This window comes from Stegodyphus dumicola, chromosome 3, assembly GCF_044657685.1.
Source record: "Stegodyphus dumicola isolate Sdum_Otavi_A_Nest chromosome 3, ASM4465768v1".
Classification (NCBI taxonomy): Eukaryota; Metazoa; Arthropoda; class Arachnida; order Araneae; family Eresidae; genus Stegodyphus; species Stegodyphus dumicola.
Genome location: NC_140770.1, coordinates 191,605,797 through 191,623,483, shown reverse-complemented (window position 1 = coordinate 191,623,483; position 17,687 = coordinate 191,605,797). Strand labels below are relative to the sequence as shown.

Below are 17,687 nucleotides of genomic sequence, written 5' to 3'. Positions count from 1 at the left end.
CCAGCGCCACCTACATATTTTATTAAAATTAATCTTTCTTTTCAAACATGCATTTCACAAGGTGTTTCCATATTTTTGTCCATCCACTGTATAACTGCTGAACAATTGCATCTCTAATATTAGAGATTATTATGTAATATTACAACAGTTGCTAAATTCTGAAAGGTTAAAAAAAAAAACAGCTTTCTTTTAAGAACTCAACAGAATTTTCATAAAAAAATTAATATAAGCATATATCATACAAATTAAATGTAATTTTTGATCAGAGTTGAAGGAAAAAAATTAGAACATTTAAATAAAATTTTATAGAAAAAAAATGCTAACAACAACAACAACAAAAAAAAAAAAAAAAAAAAAAAAAGCACAAAACTAGATCTGTTGTTTTAATTCTGTAATTTGCAAGTCAGTCGAAGAAACACCTCCCGCCAATTTTTACTTTTTTGACTGCAAAATTTTTATCCGTGCTTGTGCATTCCTTTTGTTCAATAATTTTTTTTTTTTAATCTTCACTATCAGATGGCTTTTGTCTTTGAGTGCTTGATGATATGTGCCACAAGCAGATCTGGCACAGCCATAATATATCAGGAGTTATATTAATATTTATCCCATCTTCATTTACTTTTGTGGCATCATAAATATTTTTGCACTGCTGCTAAAGAATTTTCCTGAAGGTTTTCCACCAACATATCATTATTAACTGAGAAACCACTTTCTACAGTAGGAATGCAATGTGACAAAATCAGAATTAGTTTAATAGCACTCCAAAGTTCTTCAAAATCTGAATTATTAATCAAGTAATTATAAAACAGATCAAGTCACATTGCAGCATAGTTAACAAAAAAGTCTTTCCAAACACCCTTACTTCTGAATAACCAATTCTTTAAACTGCACTTTTGATATATCTGCAACTGTGGAATTTACCCATTCACTTTCATACAGTTATACAGTTTAGCAGTGATCTCTCCATCTTTTTCTCACATACAAATAAATTCATTAAACGTATATAAAATGTATGTAATGAGCTTAAGGTATAGTGAAGAAATGTATTTGACCAAGCTATACTTAAATGGGCTTCTTTCAACATATGGCTAGAATTGTGTTGCAGTGGCTTAAAGATGTTGCTGATGAATTCCAGTTGATTTTCCAGTGTGTGGATACATCATTGTTTATTTCTTTGAGTGCCCTGGAAGAAACTCAATCTGATACAATTTGAAACTTATTTGAAAAATCTTAATTTTTGAAACTTCAAAAATACCTGTGCTTTAAAAAAAAAATTACAAAACAAATAAAAATTCCATTCTTGCCTTAAATGAGGATTTTTGGCTGTTTTCAATCCATTACATCGAGCAGCTTCAACAACCCAGCCACTTAAATCAACTGCAACTCTTTTGCCATTTAAATAAGAAAGAGGCTTTTTTTCAGCAAGTTCACTCAAAAGGGGCCAAAGCCCAGTAACACCCATCTCTGAAAAGAGAGAAAATTGACATATTAAGACATATGTGTAAAGCTAAAAATTAACATTTGTTTCCCATTGAAGCAGAACAAATATGTTTAATACATTAAATAAGAAAGAAATATAATAATTGTTAGTTAAAGATGGTGTAAAAAATATTCAGTACTTTCTGATTATCTAGATACCTGGTTTCAACATAAGGTAAAACTTCAGTATTTTGGTTAAATTTTGAGAGCACAGGTGACAACAACCAATCCCTGAGTGTATCAGATATGTGTTTAAGTATGCCTGGTTTTACATGCTTTATATTTAACAGAACAGGCTGTAAAATTGCAAATGACAGTTATGTAAGTTTTTTTTTTCCTAAATAAAATGATTTACATTATAATAATTTATAAACAGGACAGTACATATAATTTGTAATGATAGTCAAACAAATATTGGTACTTTTCCGTTTCGCCGGCGCAAATCTCGCCAAGCAGACTTTATTGGCGACAACATACAGTATACACATAAAAAATATTAAAAAAATGTTAGTTCTAAGAATTCCTTTTTTGAAGGCATAAACATTTTAATATCGCTTAAAATTTTATAAAAAAGCCAATAAATAAAGACAATAAATTTGTAAAAAGACATTAATTTAAGAATTTACTATGCTTTCATGGTTCAACATCCTGATTCGCCGGTTTATATCACGTGACACCAAGCGATCTCATCTCACGTAAACTACTCTACAAAAATCTAATGCTCTCAGTAATTATCTACATTAATTTCAATTAAATCTTAATTTGGAACACAAGTTTAAATGCAAGAAATATTTCAATTTGTACTAATAGCTTACTCAGAAATTATGTAAAACTGCAGTGCTTTACTTCGCTAATGCATTCTCGTTAGAATTGATGAATTTAACCCTTGACTTTACCTTTTCTATATTTTCGGCTTCGGGTTAAGCGCTGTGATTGCATCCTGATTGACTTAATTACCGAAAATGGCCTTAGACATAAAACTGAACTATCTGATAAAAATTCTATGTAATTATATGCCAGTATTGAAAGAAACAATCAATCTGATAAGAAAAAGCTGCGACTTGTTTTGAAAATGAGGCTTAAAAGGTTACCAGCGAGAATATTCCGTTTGGCATCGGTTGTACCATTATTGGCGACTTTATCGCTTGCGCCGGCAAAACGGAAAAGTACCCAAATATTTTTCACTAATTAACACTGTTGTCAATGAGTTGCCAAAAATTTTTTGGAGGTATGAATAATCAGAAGATAGCAATTGTTCTCAAGAAAAAAGAAAATAGAAATCTCACTCCACAGGCAGCTAAATCAAAGCAATAATCTTTCTTAAGTAGCAGCAATGGGACTTCAATTTCAGAATATTTAATATCTATATTTCTAGAATTTAATCATTCATGTTTAGTGATACGATCATGTTTAGTGATGTTGAAATTGCAGCATGCAAAGTCCACTGATCATATTCTTTTATCCATTGATTACAATTAAGTAAATAATATTGAAAATCAAAAATTAAAGCACATACACAGAACTTTTAATTTCAGAAGTATATATATATATATATATTATATATAATTTATCAAGCAAAGCAGTAATAACAATTTTTAAAAAACCAATTTTGGTCTAGAAAACATCTTGCGCAATATGCTGCAAAATAAGTAAAATATAAAAATTGTACATTTTGAACTGATGCTACGACTTTGAAAACCTTTATACATCTCTACCACTCGAAGAAATTTTTACAAGTTTACTTGCTTTTCCAGATTTATTTCCACAAATTTCTACCATTCTCAGCAATGAAAAATGGCAGCTATTCCTTACCAGCGTACTCTTCAATAATTTTATTCAATTTGACAATTACATTTATAAACAAGTTCAGGGAATACCTATGGGCGGGAATTTTTCAACTTCAGTTTGTGAATTATTCCTGTTTACTAAAGAACTGACCTATGTACGTTCACTCAGTACGGAAGAAAGTTTTTTTTTCCAACACATCTATAGATATATTGATGATGTCATTGCGTTTAATAACTACAACAAAATAGAAATCGCTAATATCTACCCTGCTTGCTTAAAACTTAATAAAACCAATACAGAACAGCATAATGTAGTCTACCTTGATTTACATATTATAGATTACCATTTTATTAAAGTTTATGACAAAAGAAGAGAATTTAATTTTTCCACACTTAAATTAACTAACTGGAATTCAAATATTTCCAAAAGAGTCATAATCAACACAATTTATTCACAGCTACTTAGAATAAAAAGAATTTGCAATACTGCGGAACACTTACAAGAAGAAATACTATACTTCGTAACTATTTTAAAAAGTAACCAAATACCACATAAAATAATTAAAAATTCCCTTACCAAAGCTGGCATTAGCCTTACCTATTTTTAGATTTTTTGAATTAGATAATGATTTTTTATACCTAAAGCTACGGACGGTTTAAGAAGGATGACTAATTCAGAGAATCTATTGTAAAAATGTACAGATAATTATTGTTTATTCATTCTCTTTCCTCCAAAAAAATTTTGGCACTTTAATCTTAAATACTATTGTATACATAATCTTAAATACTATTGTGTACATAATTTTAAATTTCTGTAATGGCCAATTTTACTGCTTTTATTAACAAATCGGGCTTTTTTCATTTTTCATAGTAGCTTGATAGCCCGCTAGCTTGAAGAATTACGACTTTTTTTAACAAATGACTGTTTTTTCCTTTTTCTCTTGCTTTAATGGCCAAGTTTTTATAGTTTTAGCTGAATTAGCCATTTTCACTTCGAAAAATTTTTTTCCATCCTACTACAAGCCAAGCGCCATTTTTGAGATCTTTACACGGTTTCCGGCCCCCTTCGATAATAGGAGATGAGTTGCAGATAACGAAAATCTCTTTGCATTGGCTAAACGCCCACAGCACTTCGCTCCCCCCTACGTACGTCATCCAAATGAAGACACTAGAAGTATAGCAGCCATTTTTCAACAAGTTTTAAGAGGGACAGCTTTGCATCGCCAAAGGTCAGTTTTTGTTTCTTTTGTTACAACTTTTTCTTGGTCTTAGCAAGACCCACTGAGTTTGTTCTCTTCTTAATTTTTGTTTTATTTTATATTAATTACAGGTTTTCATTAGAGTTTTCTAAAATCTATTATTTAAAAATTAAATTGTTAATCTTTAAGCTTGCAGGCCCAGCCCGTATGTTTTTGTATTTTTAGGACTAATAGCTCATCGCTATTTATTTTCGTTTTTGATTTTAATTTTAGTCTAGATTTAGGAAGTTTAGGTTTTGATTAACATATTTTAACACCTTAATGTGTCATTCTGTGCGGACGCGTCGGGAAATTGGAACAGAGAATTGAGACTATTAAAATTTCCAAGACACTTTGTCTAAATTTAAAAAAAATTTTTAGCGAAAAAGTTTCAATTGTCTGTTTCGGCGAAACGCGTAATGGGGTTAGCTTGATTCAACGTTCAAATAAATGAAATTTTCCTTGAAAAGCCTGTTTGGAAGTCGAATTGGGCTAATTTACCATTTTCCACTTACTTTTTAACTTTTTCTGTTTTTTAATTTTATTAATGTTTTACATGTCTAATGATTTGATTTTCATGTGTATTAATTTTTTGAAAACGTGTTAAACCTTTTGGAGCAGCAGCTCTTGGTAACTTTTAGGCGAGCTTACTACAATTTTTATATTATATATATATATATATATATATATATATACAACATTTTAAAGTTACCATACATGTTATTGTAGAAAAGTTATAATTTCATAGTGTGATAGCATATGCATAAGGTCCATCTGCTAACAAAATTGCTACCACAGTTTAAAAAATTCATTGCTCCAAAAAGTTCTTACAATGAAGCTTCATAATACAACATTCTGACATAGATAAACATTCCAACTTGACATACATGAGCATTGCAACCAAGCTTGGAACTTTTATTCACTAATACCGAAAAGGAACATAACACTAAAGATGTCGGCTATGCCACAGGTGCAAGATATCTTTTAAAACCAAGAGAATTTCATCACTCAACTTGTTACTTACGTTTTCCAAGCAAAAGAGAAAGCAAATATGGCATCTTCGAATGTGTACTCTTTCTGAAAATCACGGACACTACCTTAAGAATTCACACATCGAAGTATAAAATGAAATCGGTAGATAATCTTTCAAGGGTAGAGTAGACTTTAAGGTACCCCTTGTATTATGGTGAAGCTGTTGTTTGATTTATCACCAAGTTGTTTTATTTATCATAGCCTGAGTAGTTGAATGTTATGGAAACCCTACTGTGAGGTATTCGGGTGCATGATTCTGGGAAATTTTGAATCATGGGATGTTTTGTAAACATTTTTGTGGTGTGTGTTGGTTTGATTCTTTAGACGGTAAAATGGTCAAATGTAGTAAGATTAATTTGAAGTCTCTGTATGATTTGGGGCGAAAGGAGAAAAGAGATTTAATTGACTGGTGTGTAAATGAAGGTTTACTTAGTAGCCATTATAAGTGTCCTGTGTGTAGGAAGGATAGACATCTAGCCGAAAGTAAAAATCTTTTAGATGGATTTGAATTGGGTTTGCAGGAAGAAAGGTTCAGATGGTCACTATGTGAAGCGTTCGATCAGAAAGAGTACCTGGTTTGAAAAAAGTCATTTGAGTACGATTGATATTTTGATTTTTACATGGCTCTGGGTGTACGAAGCGAACTCGAAAATCATGGTAAGTGAATATTTACTTCTGGTAGTGCTTAAATATATAACGTTTTTCCTTTTTTATGTTACTTTATTGTTTGGTTTAAAATGTATTTTATTGAGATTATGTACCTTTTTGTTTGCCTATATTGTAGAATTTGGTGCTCCTTTAACATTTTAAGTGAAAATATAATGATGTGTACATGGACAAAGTAAAGGGAGGGCAAAATGCAAGTTTGTTAAATTCTGGGATTTTATTTTAAGTGAAAATAGGTCGAAGTGTACATGTATAAAGTTAAAAGAGTGCGCAATGCCATTTTTGTGCAATTCAGGAATTTTTTTATAAGTGAAAATAGGTCGACATGTACATGGATAAAGTCAAAGGATTGCGCAATGCCATTTTTGTGCAAATTGGGGATTTTTTTTTAAGTGAAAATAAGTCGATGTGTACATGGATACCGACTTTCTGCAATTGTTTGTCTTGTTATTTTGGCTTTGTGTAGTGGCGCGCTTCGCAAGCCAAAATAACGAGTCAAAGAATTGCACAAAATTGGTATCCATGTACCACCGAAAATTGCCTAGGGGTACCCTAAACTATACTTTTAAATTTACCATGTCTATAACAACACAACCTCTGGATATCAGCACTGTACGAAAGATAAAAAATTACAAGCAAAAAGCAAAATGTTTCAGATACTTGCAAAATTTTTAGTGATATATGTAAAAAAAGACTTTTGGGGTTTTCATCCGTTTTCATTGGCGCTTCTGGAAAGAACCCATTGGGCCGTTGCATTTTTACTCGGCAAGCTCACGAGCCGAGCCGTAAATGTTACATTTTGTAAAAGTGATTTTTAGTGTATGTAAATTCAAGTTAGCATACAAAACAATATATTAAGCATATGGTAGTAAAAATTCACAGATAATAAGCACGTAGATGTCAAACTAACCGGTTAAACGTGATATACGAAAATAAATTTGTATTAAATTCAAGTTAGCACAGAAAACAATATATTAAATATAAAGGGAAGTAAAAATTCATTTAAAAAATAAAAGTTAGTATTCTTATACTTACGTTTACATTGTACTTATATGGTACTCTGCTTGTTGACTGATGTATTTCGGTAAGAGCCATGCTCATGTAATAAATTAATGAATGCATGACCTTTAGTACATCCATTTTACAAAAAGTTTTCAGTAAAATATATATATCTTTTTCAAGTAACTTGCATACAGCTTAAAGCATTTTACGTTGAAACAAATACCAGTCTTTTTCATAATATATTTCACAATACAAATAACCTTCAATAGTAATCAAATTTTCTTCGGTAGCAGCATTCTTAATAAAACTAGAATTCTATACATTTTATTATTTTTCAAGAGTCATTTGAACTGTATTCCTTACACCAGCAGTGGTTTGCTAATTTTGATGACCATTTAAATGGGAAATTTAGAATCATGGGATATTTTGTAAGCATTTTTGTGGTGCGTGTTAAAACCGTTTAGATGGATTTGAATGGGTTTGTAGGAAGAAAGGTTCAGATGGTCACTATGTGAAGCGTTCGATCAAAAAGAGTACCTGTTTCGAAAAAAGTCATTTGAGTATGATTTATATTTTGATTTTTACGTGGCTCTGGGTCTACGAAGCGAATTCGAAAGTCATGGTAAGTGAATATTTGCTTTTGGTAGTGCTTAAATGTATAACATGTTTTTTCTTTTTTATGTTATTTTATTGTTTGGTTTAAAATGTATTTTATTGAGGTTATGTATTTTTTGTTTGCCTATATTGTAGACATTGGTGCTCCTTTGACTTTTTAAGTGAAAATATATCGATGTGTTCATGGACAAAGTAAAGGGAGTGCGCAATGCCAGTTTGTGCAATTCTGGGATACTTTTTTTAAGTGAAAATAGGTCGACGTGTACATGGATAAAGTTAAGAGTGCGCAATGACATTTTTGCGCAATTCGAGGATTTTTTTTAAAGTGAAAATAGGTCGAGGTGTACATGGATAAAGTCAAAGGAGTGCGCAATGCCATTTTTGTGCAATTCGGGGTTTTTTTTTTTTTAAGTGAAAATAAGTCGATGTATACATGGATACCGAGTTTGTGCAATTGTTTGTCTTGTTATTTTGGCTTTGTGTAGCGGCGATTTTTGGCCGCTATTTTGGCTTTGTGTAGCGGCGATTTTTGGCCGCTTCGCAAGCCAAAACAACGAGTCAAAGCATTGCACAAAATCGGTATTCATGTACCGCCAAAAATCATCAAGTTTTGGCAAGGGGTACCCTAAACTAAACTTTTACCCAGATCAGATAAGCGATTTAGCATACCAGAAGTTACTTAAATTTGAATGTGGCAAATTTGAGGTATATTTTAAAATAAAAATAAAGTTAATACCATTTCTCACACGACAACGCATAAAACACTTAAACGTATACAAAATGAAACAATTGGAGAGATTTTAAATCGTTAAGTATTCGATGCAATAAATCGTTAAGTATTCGATGCAATAAAGTTACATACAATATACTTAATAATCACTTTCAAGCAATAATTCTCAAATCTACCTGAGTCAGTATCAGTACCAATCAGATCACAATGTTGATAACTTTCCTTTATAGATCACGTAAAGTATTATTCATGTTAATGATAAAAACTTAATATTTTTCTAAATAACAGCAATCATTACGTGTAAAATATCTTTGAAAGTATATTATAATAGTCTTTTCGCACATGCAATACAAGAATCGCTGAATGAAACCGAAACAAAACTTACACAAAGAGCGCGAGTAAAAAGGAGCACTTTGTTGTGTTGCCAAGCATGCGAAAATAAATACAACCACTTGATTTTCAAAATGAATTAAATGCTAAAGGCTTGTCATACTCGCAGAATTAAAAAAGAATTGAAAATACATAAGATGTATTTTCAATAATTTTACATAAGATGTATGTCCATAAATGCAATATTCTCATTAAATGAAAAGTACCCCATGAAACTAAACTTCAGTGAAACAATACTCCTATTTTGGAGAAAAACATTTAATGAATCTGTTGCAACTCCCAGGGCTACAACGTGCTGGTTACAAATTAAATAATCACAGCAGGGATTATTAATATAAAGATTTAATATGGATATCTCACACAAGCTGAAAACGTTACATTACTCTATTAAGTGCATACATATAACTGAGTGAAAAGGGAATTTCCCCGCTTAGTTCGCAGTTAAAGGAAAAAAATAATATTAATAAAAAATAGTCCAATCAGATGCGGCGCTCCTTCTGTTGACCTTCGCCGAGCCGTTATGTAATCGTCTGTTTGCAGCCGCCATCTCCAACATTCTCCCCCTCTTTGAGTCGACTTCAGGTTGGCTCAAAGACATACAGTACCTGGTCGAAGAGATGCAATTTCTGAGGCACCTTGATCCCATGTTCAAATCTTGACACTTTAGCACCTTGCAGGATGTTACTAGAGTCATTTGAAGAATCATTAGAATCTGAATGCTCATCAGTAGAAATAGAAGAAATAGGATTAGTAAAAGAGTTATCGTTTATGGAATCAGTGGGTGTGTCCGTTAACTGCACTTCCAATGGAAAGACTCGCTGAATGGGACGAAGCAGCGTACCAGCTTGAGTCTTCAGTTCTACAGTTCTCACCTTCCCATCTTTCCCAGGAATTAGTTGAATGACCTTAGCTAAAGGCCAATGCATCCGTTTTTTGATGTCATCTCCTATTAGGACAATTTCACCCAACCGTAGCTCTGACGATGGATTCTTCTTATTTTGGACCAGAAGGCCTAAATATTCTTTCCTAAATCTACACCTTAAATCATTAAGTAGTTTTTGGCGATGTCTAGCCCTTTTTCGAAGACCTTTCGAATCGCAGAAATCTACATCAGGAACACTTAAGCTACGATTCTCGATGAGAAACATGGCTGGGGAAAGTGGGATTAAGTCATCCGGATTTTCCGACACATAGGTAAGAGGTCTAGAGTTAATTATTGACTCGTAGTCGGACAATACTGTGTACAACTCCTCGGTTGTAAGAACCGCGTTACCGAGTGTCCTTCTCAACAGTTCCTTTACTACACGAACTAACCTCTCCCACCAGCCACCCCACCAAGCGGCTGTGGGAGGATTAAAATTCCTCGTTGTATAGCCGTTTGCCTCAAAATTTGTTCCCAATCAATGTTACTAAGTTCTCTTTGCGCTCCTCTGAAATTAGTTCCGTTGTCGGAATAAATTATTCTCGGCCTCCCCCTTCTGGCTACGAATCGTCTCAATGACAACAAGAATGCGTCGGTAGAAAATGAGGAAGTCAGTTCCAAATGAACGGTTCTATATATTGCACATGTGAACAAAACAATCCAAACTTTTTCACCTCCCTTCACATACAAGGTTCCTGCCAAATCAACTCCTACCACCTCGAACACCGCTGCGTCATTGACACGTTCGCCTGGTAGCGACACCGGCTCGCAACCGGGAGCCTTAGCCTTGTATCGATTGCATCTTACACAATTTTTTACAACTTTCCTGACCGCTTTTCTGCCTCTCACTATCCAAAATCTCTCCCTTAATATACCAAGTAATATTTGGGTTCCAGCGTGAGAATTTTGTAAATCATAATATTCTATCAGACGCTGGGTGAAAATACACCGGTCTGGTAAAATAATTGGACAAATAAATTCAGGGTCGTCTAATCGCTCTGTAATGCGCGTTTTCACCCTTTTTATACCCTCTTTATCTGAGATGACACTCATATTGCGAATAGAGTCGGCAGAGGGAAAATACTTATTTTGTACAAATTTTACAAGAGTTTTTTCTGCATATTCCATCTCATGAACGGTTAAATCTCCAGTCTCTAGAAATGCACGTTTACTTTTTGCGTTTTTCACAAACCGCAATATTCATGTGACTAATCGAATGATGGATTGAAAATTCGAAAACCTAATTGCATACCAAGGTATTTCCTCTTCAAATGAATTAAGGTTACACAATCTAACCTTCCTTTTTTCTCGTTCTACCTCAGAGATCTCGTAAGCTAAACGGTCTGGTAGCCAGTTATTATTAGGTTCCAGGAGCCAGGACGGACCCTCCCACCAAAGAGAATCTAAAAATGAACGTGGTGAACTGCCTCTTGAAAGTATATCTGCCGGGTTTAAATCACCTGGAACATGGCGCCAACACTGAGAAGAAATCAGACTGTTTATCTCTTTTACCCTATTCGCAACGAAAACTGACCAATCACCACGGTTCTTAATCCACCAGAGTGCTACCATAGAATCACTCCATGCAATAATTTTCAAATCAGGCAAATCCAAGGCGACGTATACTGAGTGAACCAGTCTCGCGCCAATGCAACAGGCCATCAATTCTAACCGAGGTATTGTCAGAGATTTTAACGGCGCTACCCTGGATTTGGCTCTGATCAATCGAATTTTGACTCCCACGGGCGTCACATTTCTAATGTAAATACATGCACCATAGGAGCTCTTACATGCATCAACGAATAGATGCAGCTCTAAATTCTCATTTATATCTACATATCGTGGAATACTAATTTTCTCAAGATATTTAATTTCATTCTGCCACTTCTGAAAAATTTTCTGAATGTTCTCTGGCAAGGGATCATCCTATTTTAATTTCATAGTCCAAGCTTCTTGTAATAGCAACTTAGGTAACAAGGTAGTTGGACTCAAAAAACCCTGCGGATCAAAAATTTTATGTACCATAGCCAAAATATTACGTTTACTTATCTCATTATCCATTGAATAATTAAGATTACATTTCAATGTATCGTTATCCAAATTCCATAAGATTCCAAGAAGAGAAGTTATACCTGAACTACGGGAAATACAATGACCTGGAACATTACTTTCCCAACTCCGTAGGTTAAAACATCCCCGAGCCGTTACTTCTGTAGCCTTAACTATAAAATGTTCTTGCTTTTTGATATCTTGAACCCCAGTGACACAATTGGTCAACATAAAACGAATGCTTTAATTTTTGAGTCACATCGTCAAACTCGGCAGGGGAATTATCCAAGAGATGCTCTATCGATGCAGAGAGTTGGAACGGAGACGAACAAACGCCGAACACCACTCTGCAGTGTCTGTAAATCATAGGTTCTTCAAGAGTTGGAAGAAAAAACCTCAAATAATATCTATGTTCTGGGATAATACTCAGCTGAAGAAATGCTTTTTCTATGTCCGATGATAAACCAACAGAATACAATCTAAACCTGTCAATTATATCAGGTATGAGTTCAATTAAGTTCGGCCCTCTATTTAAACAATCATTTAGGGACGGTTGATTTCTCTCTCGGGTTGAAGCGTCGAACACCGGCCTTACCTTCATTGTCTGGCTAGTATGCTTTATAACAGGTCTATGGGGCAAATAATAACTCAAATTATCAATTTCAGTTTCAGGAACCTTTTCTATTATTTTTAGGTCTTCCCATTGCTTAAAAACTACCTTATAGTCATCTAACTGATTTTCCTCATTAATTCGTTGACACATTCTTTGATGCCTTTTAAAAGTCATAGACATATTGTTAGGTAACAGAATTTCAGATTTAAAGGGTAGTGGCAATTCGTATCGGCCATCAGGAAGAACATTTAAATTCTCAATAAATTGCTTAACGGTGTCAGAATGAGCAAGTTTACGTTTAACATCTTCAGTTGGATCTGTTATGCCAATGGCATCTAAATTCCAGAGTTCAGTTACGCTAAGATTAGCACAATGCAACGAAACTACATTATTGCACAAATTTTTTTGTAGTAATGCTGGAATAGTAGCTGAAGTAGATTCTTTAGATAAGCTGTTTACTTTACCAATCACAGTGTATCCGAATTTAGTCCCAACTACAGTTATACCAGAGTTCAGTTTCAGAGAACTGCCAGTAATAATGTCCCCGATGGCATCTGCTCCTAAGAGCAATTCAATGTCATATTCTTTAGCTTGCAAATCAGACAAGGTAATATATCTTTCTTTTAATTCTTTTAGGGTATTGGGATCAACTACTTTTGGAACACATCCACATATTTTGTTCTGAGAAAGTACTTCAAAGTTATGGTCATAAGTGCCCTCAAAATTTAAATCAGCGTCACTAGCAGCGTCATAATGACGTTGCTAACCTGTAATTTACCTGGTGAAGTGTGTTTATGAAAGAGTTAATACACACGTTTTGAAAAATTATGAGTCACCTTTGAACAAATATCATTTCGAACCTTTAAAATATTTATGAAACTTTAGAATGTTGAAAGGTATTTTCTTCATGAATTTTACTCATTAGCGGCTAAGTGGTGAAGTCGCTACTATACTACAGGTCAACCCAAGTTGAGAACACTGGATACAGTAGAAAGTGTATGCGTGCGCCGAAGAATGTAGTCCTACCGTTTAGAGAAGTAATATTGTAAAAATTACGCTGTGAAATATGAATACTGCTGAACAAAGCGAACGTAAGGGGAAAAATGTGAGAAACTATCAATTAATTGAGATACAATAATACCACGAACATATATTAATTTACAAGTCAAACAACAAAAATCAGTGCTACATTTTCAAATTTTCACAGGCGATGCATTCACAGTTTCCGATGATTTTACCGAACCATCATCCTCAGCTGCAAAAGCGCAAATGTTACTTTGCGCTTTCAGGTTCTAGCCTTCTCAGGTTAGCTTATCGTGAAGTATAGTAATTCGATCAAGGCTTAAATGCCGATGCACGGGCTGTTTGCTTTGGTGGTTTTTTGTTTCCTGATGTGTAACGTAGATACTAGGCAGTTTTTCTTACTCAACAAGTCCGCCACGAAGGTATGCATCCCATCAAACGGGTAACTCTCATATGCTTTACACAAATAAAACAAAGTCTGCATACACTCTTGAAATACTTAACACTAATTTTTGCAAACTAAAAGCATTCGTACCAGGGCCGGATTAAGAAATTTACAGGCTCTAAGCACTTAAAAGGCTTTGGTGACCACACATAGGTTTACGCCAATGTTTTCTTCATTTCTTCTCTCTCTCGGTTTCGGTTTAGCTGCGACATTCATTCCATGGCAAAACTCGCCATGAGAAGTTTTTTGGTGTCACTTTTTTTGAATAACCTAAGGGCGTTATTGCAGCGCTCCCTTTCTTTGATGCTATCAGCACGTGCTAAATGGTTAATCCAACCCTAATTCGAACATACCCACAAGCAAATGCATTAGTAAATTCTCAGTTCTTCGACATACTCTAATGCTGATAATATTTAAAATGTTCATTTCTTTATTCTGTACTAAATTGTACATAGTTTTCCTTTGCATTTTTCTTTATATTTTCCCTTTGTATCTTTTGTTTAATTTTCACGTTGTTCCTTTGCTATCCCTCATCACATTTCAAATAGATATTACAAATTCTGCAAAAATTAACAAAACATCTAAATTGAAATATAGAAACTCAATTAATTACACTACCAGTTTTGCCGAAGCTGTAAAGTCTAATGATACCCGAAGTCCACTTGAATAATTAGAAACTAGAATTAAGCTAAGACGTACGCTTAATTTCTGCTGTAGCTACGAAATATAGAAATAGAAAAGAATGCTAGATATTTCTTACAACAATGGTTAAAAAAAAACTTCTGAATTTACAGGTTCCTTCAAGAGCTGAAGAGAAATATACAATGTCTTCGGACTCCGTAAATTGCACTCATGAATGTTGTTACGAATTTTCAACATATGAAAATCATTTTAGTGAAGTTATGTGTGAAACTGTAAATTTTTTAATATAATGTAACATGAATAAAGAAGCGGAGCTTTGCTGGAAAAGATATAATACAGGGACAAGTCTATTTAACACTAAGTTAATAGCTATCTCGCTAAATTGGCAAAATATCTCGAAGCTAAAAATGGTTTGGCGACTAAAGTTTGGCGTCAAATCTGGCGAGAAATCACCGAAATTCGCCAATCTTAGAGACATTTTGGGACTGCCTCTGTGTAACTGTAATGGATATTGAATAACTGTAATTAATGTTCTGCGTAACTTTAACCGCATTAGGCCTTCATATGCCTTCCAATAATTTCGAGAAGCAGAAAGTGCTAGAAATATCTCGGCTATCGGGTGAAAACTATGTAGGACCGGAGAGAGGATCTTTGCTCAGTTGTTAGTTCAGAGCTGAATTCGGTGTATTTAGATATCAGCGTTAACTTCACTCTTTAGATGCGTTTTGCAGTGCATTGTGTTTAACGTTCTTGGTAGTTTGAAATATAGTTATTGATTGTAGTCTGTGATACTGTGAAGAGCTGTACGAACATTTCTGTGGAATGTTCCAGAACTATGAAATGCTTCTTTTTACAGAACTATGAAATGCTTCTTTTTACAGAACTATGAAATGCTTACTTTTTACTTTAAATAAATTTTACTAAGCTATCATGTTTTTATGTGTATTCGATCTGTTACGAATGCATAAGCACGCAAGAATTTTGGTGTTAGGAGTGGGGTTGGAAAGAGCGATGAAGGAACAACTAAGACAGCTCGTTGCCGCCTTTGCTGCATTCAAAGAAGAGATGAAGCAGGATAAGAATCCGTTAAGAAGGTATGGAATAGGGCAAAGAGGAGATAAAATTGGGTCAAGAATCTGTTCAAGAAAGATGGAAAAGGCCGTCAAATTAGTTCAACAAAAGATTAAAGCAGGTCAAGATGAAATTAAAAGAAGAATTACCTTAATAATAGAAAACGAATCCGAGACTATGCAAGGCAGAACAGACATGGTTGAAAATAAAGTTGGAGAAACTGAAGAAACTGTGAAGAACTGTGTTTCTGCTGCCGAACATCAACTCGGAGAAAGAGTTACTGCTGTCAAACAACAAATCGGAGAAAGAGCCTCTTCTGTCAAACAAAAATCAAAGACAGAGTTTCTACTGTCCAACAACAGATTAGTTACAGAGATTTTACTGTCCCTAAAGAAGTTGACACCTTATTTGTTGTTCAGAGGCCAATATTTAGAGTAAAGAAGCCATCGTAGGACAACACACTTTATTTACATGAATAATGAATAAAAATATCACACAGGAAATCATATTGAGCATCAGACAGCAAATAACATATCAGCATCTCCCTACGCTCGAAGCTCGAATGAAGGATGTGTCGGTAGAAGAGACAGCTGCGCCATCATAATTAATACGCATGCGTATAAGAAAAAACGTTCGCTCGCCTCTACCCAACACACCCCTCCTGCGAGCAACATTTTTTCAATACAAAAATGAAATACAAACAATATATAACACATTACATTAAGAAATTAAGGAAATTGCTTTCAATGTATACATTAATTTTTCTTCACTGACACTCTTAGTAAGAAAATCTGCAATCATATTATCCGTTTGTGAATATTCCAACTTAATAACATTGTCCTTTGTTAAGTCCTTCATAAAATGGAAACGTAAGTTCATGTGTCTGGATTTCGTAGAAAATCTTGCACAGTTGATCCACTGGATGGCAGCTTGACTGTCTGTATTCAAGACCACTGCACCATTCAAAAATTGTTTACATTTTAATTCTGATAATAAATTTACAGTGCAAATAATATCCTTACAAATTTCAGAAATAGAAAATAATTCTGCTTCACAAGTAGACAGACTAACACTTCTCTGCTTACGACATTTCCAAGAAATCAATGAATCACCTAGTAAAATAGTACCACCAGAAAATGACTTACCATTTTCTGCATTTCCCCAGCTAGCATCAGCATATGCATTTAAAACTTCAAAATCATTACTATAGAAAAGTTTTTTATTTTTTGTACCTTTTAAATACCTTAATACCCTTTTAGCCAAAAGATAATGCCTTTTTTCTTGTACATGATTAAATTGTGACAAATAAGTTGTTACAAATGATATACCAGGACGCGTTCTATTCGCTAAATATAGAAGTTCCCCAATTAATTCCTGATACAAAATTGCATCAATTTTTTCATTTGTACATGAAAAACCTTTATCTGCCCCTTTAACGATTGGCGTTTTCACTGCTTTACAATTATCCAGATTGTGTTTAGTCAATAAAGATTCAATATATTCTGTTTGAGACAAACATATACCATTTTCAAGTTTTTCTATTTGCATTCCCAAAAATTTTGAATTAGTATTTTCATGTAACTCAAATACATTTTTTATTTTAGAAACAATATTTTCAAGCATTTCTTTATTATTACAGAATACAGCTAGATCATCAACATACAAACACAATATAAAAATGTTTTTGGTATCATTATAAATGAATATACAATTATCAGATGCTAACAGTACCAGCCCAAGTTTTTCTAAATCATTTTTTATTTTCATATACCAATTTCTACCAGATTGAGGCAACCCATAAATACTTTTCTTCAATTTACATACTTTACCTTCTCCAATCAGTTTTTCATAACCAGGTGGAGGAGTCATATACACATCCTCGTTTAAGTCACTGTACAAGTAGGCTGTTTTTACATCATAAAATTTAACAGTCAAGTTTAATTTAGCTGAAAGTGCAAGCAATAATCAAAAACATTCAATGTT

At 33.7% G+C, this 17,687-nt stretch overlaps 1 protein-coding gene across 5 annotated transcripts in view; it reads right to left on the bottom strand.

The window, feature by feature from the left end:
- Gen (XPG-like endonuclease) overlaps positions 1 to 9,045 on the bottom strand; it is a 92,071-nt gene extending 83,026 nt beyond the window's left edge. For 3 of the 5 annotated variants that reach the window (XM_035368622.2, XM_035368618.1, XM_035368620.1), the window contains exons 1-2: positions 8,726 to 8,928; positions 1,305 to 1,464 (exon numbers count right to left, since the gene is read on the bottom strand). In XM_035368622.2, the coding sequence (XP_035224513.1) occupies positions 1,305 to 1,462 (158 nt within the window). In that variant the 5' untranslated portion in view covers positions 1,463 to 1,464; positions 8,726 to 8,928. The other 2 variants (XM_035368619.2, XM_035368621.2) reach the window with 2 other exon arrangements.
- Between the last annotated feature and the right edge of the window lie 8,642 nt (positions 9,046 to 17,687).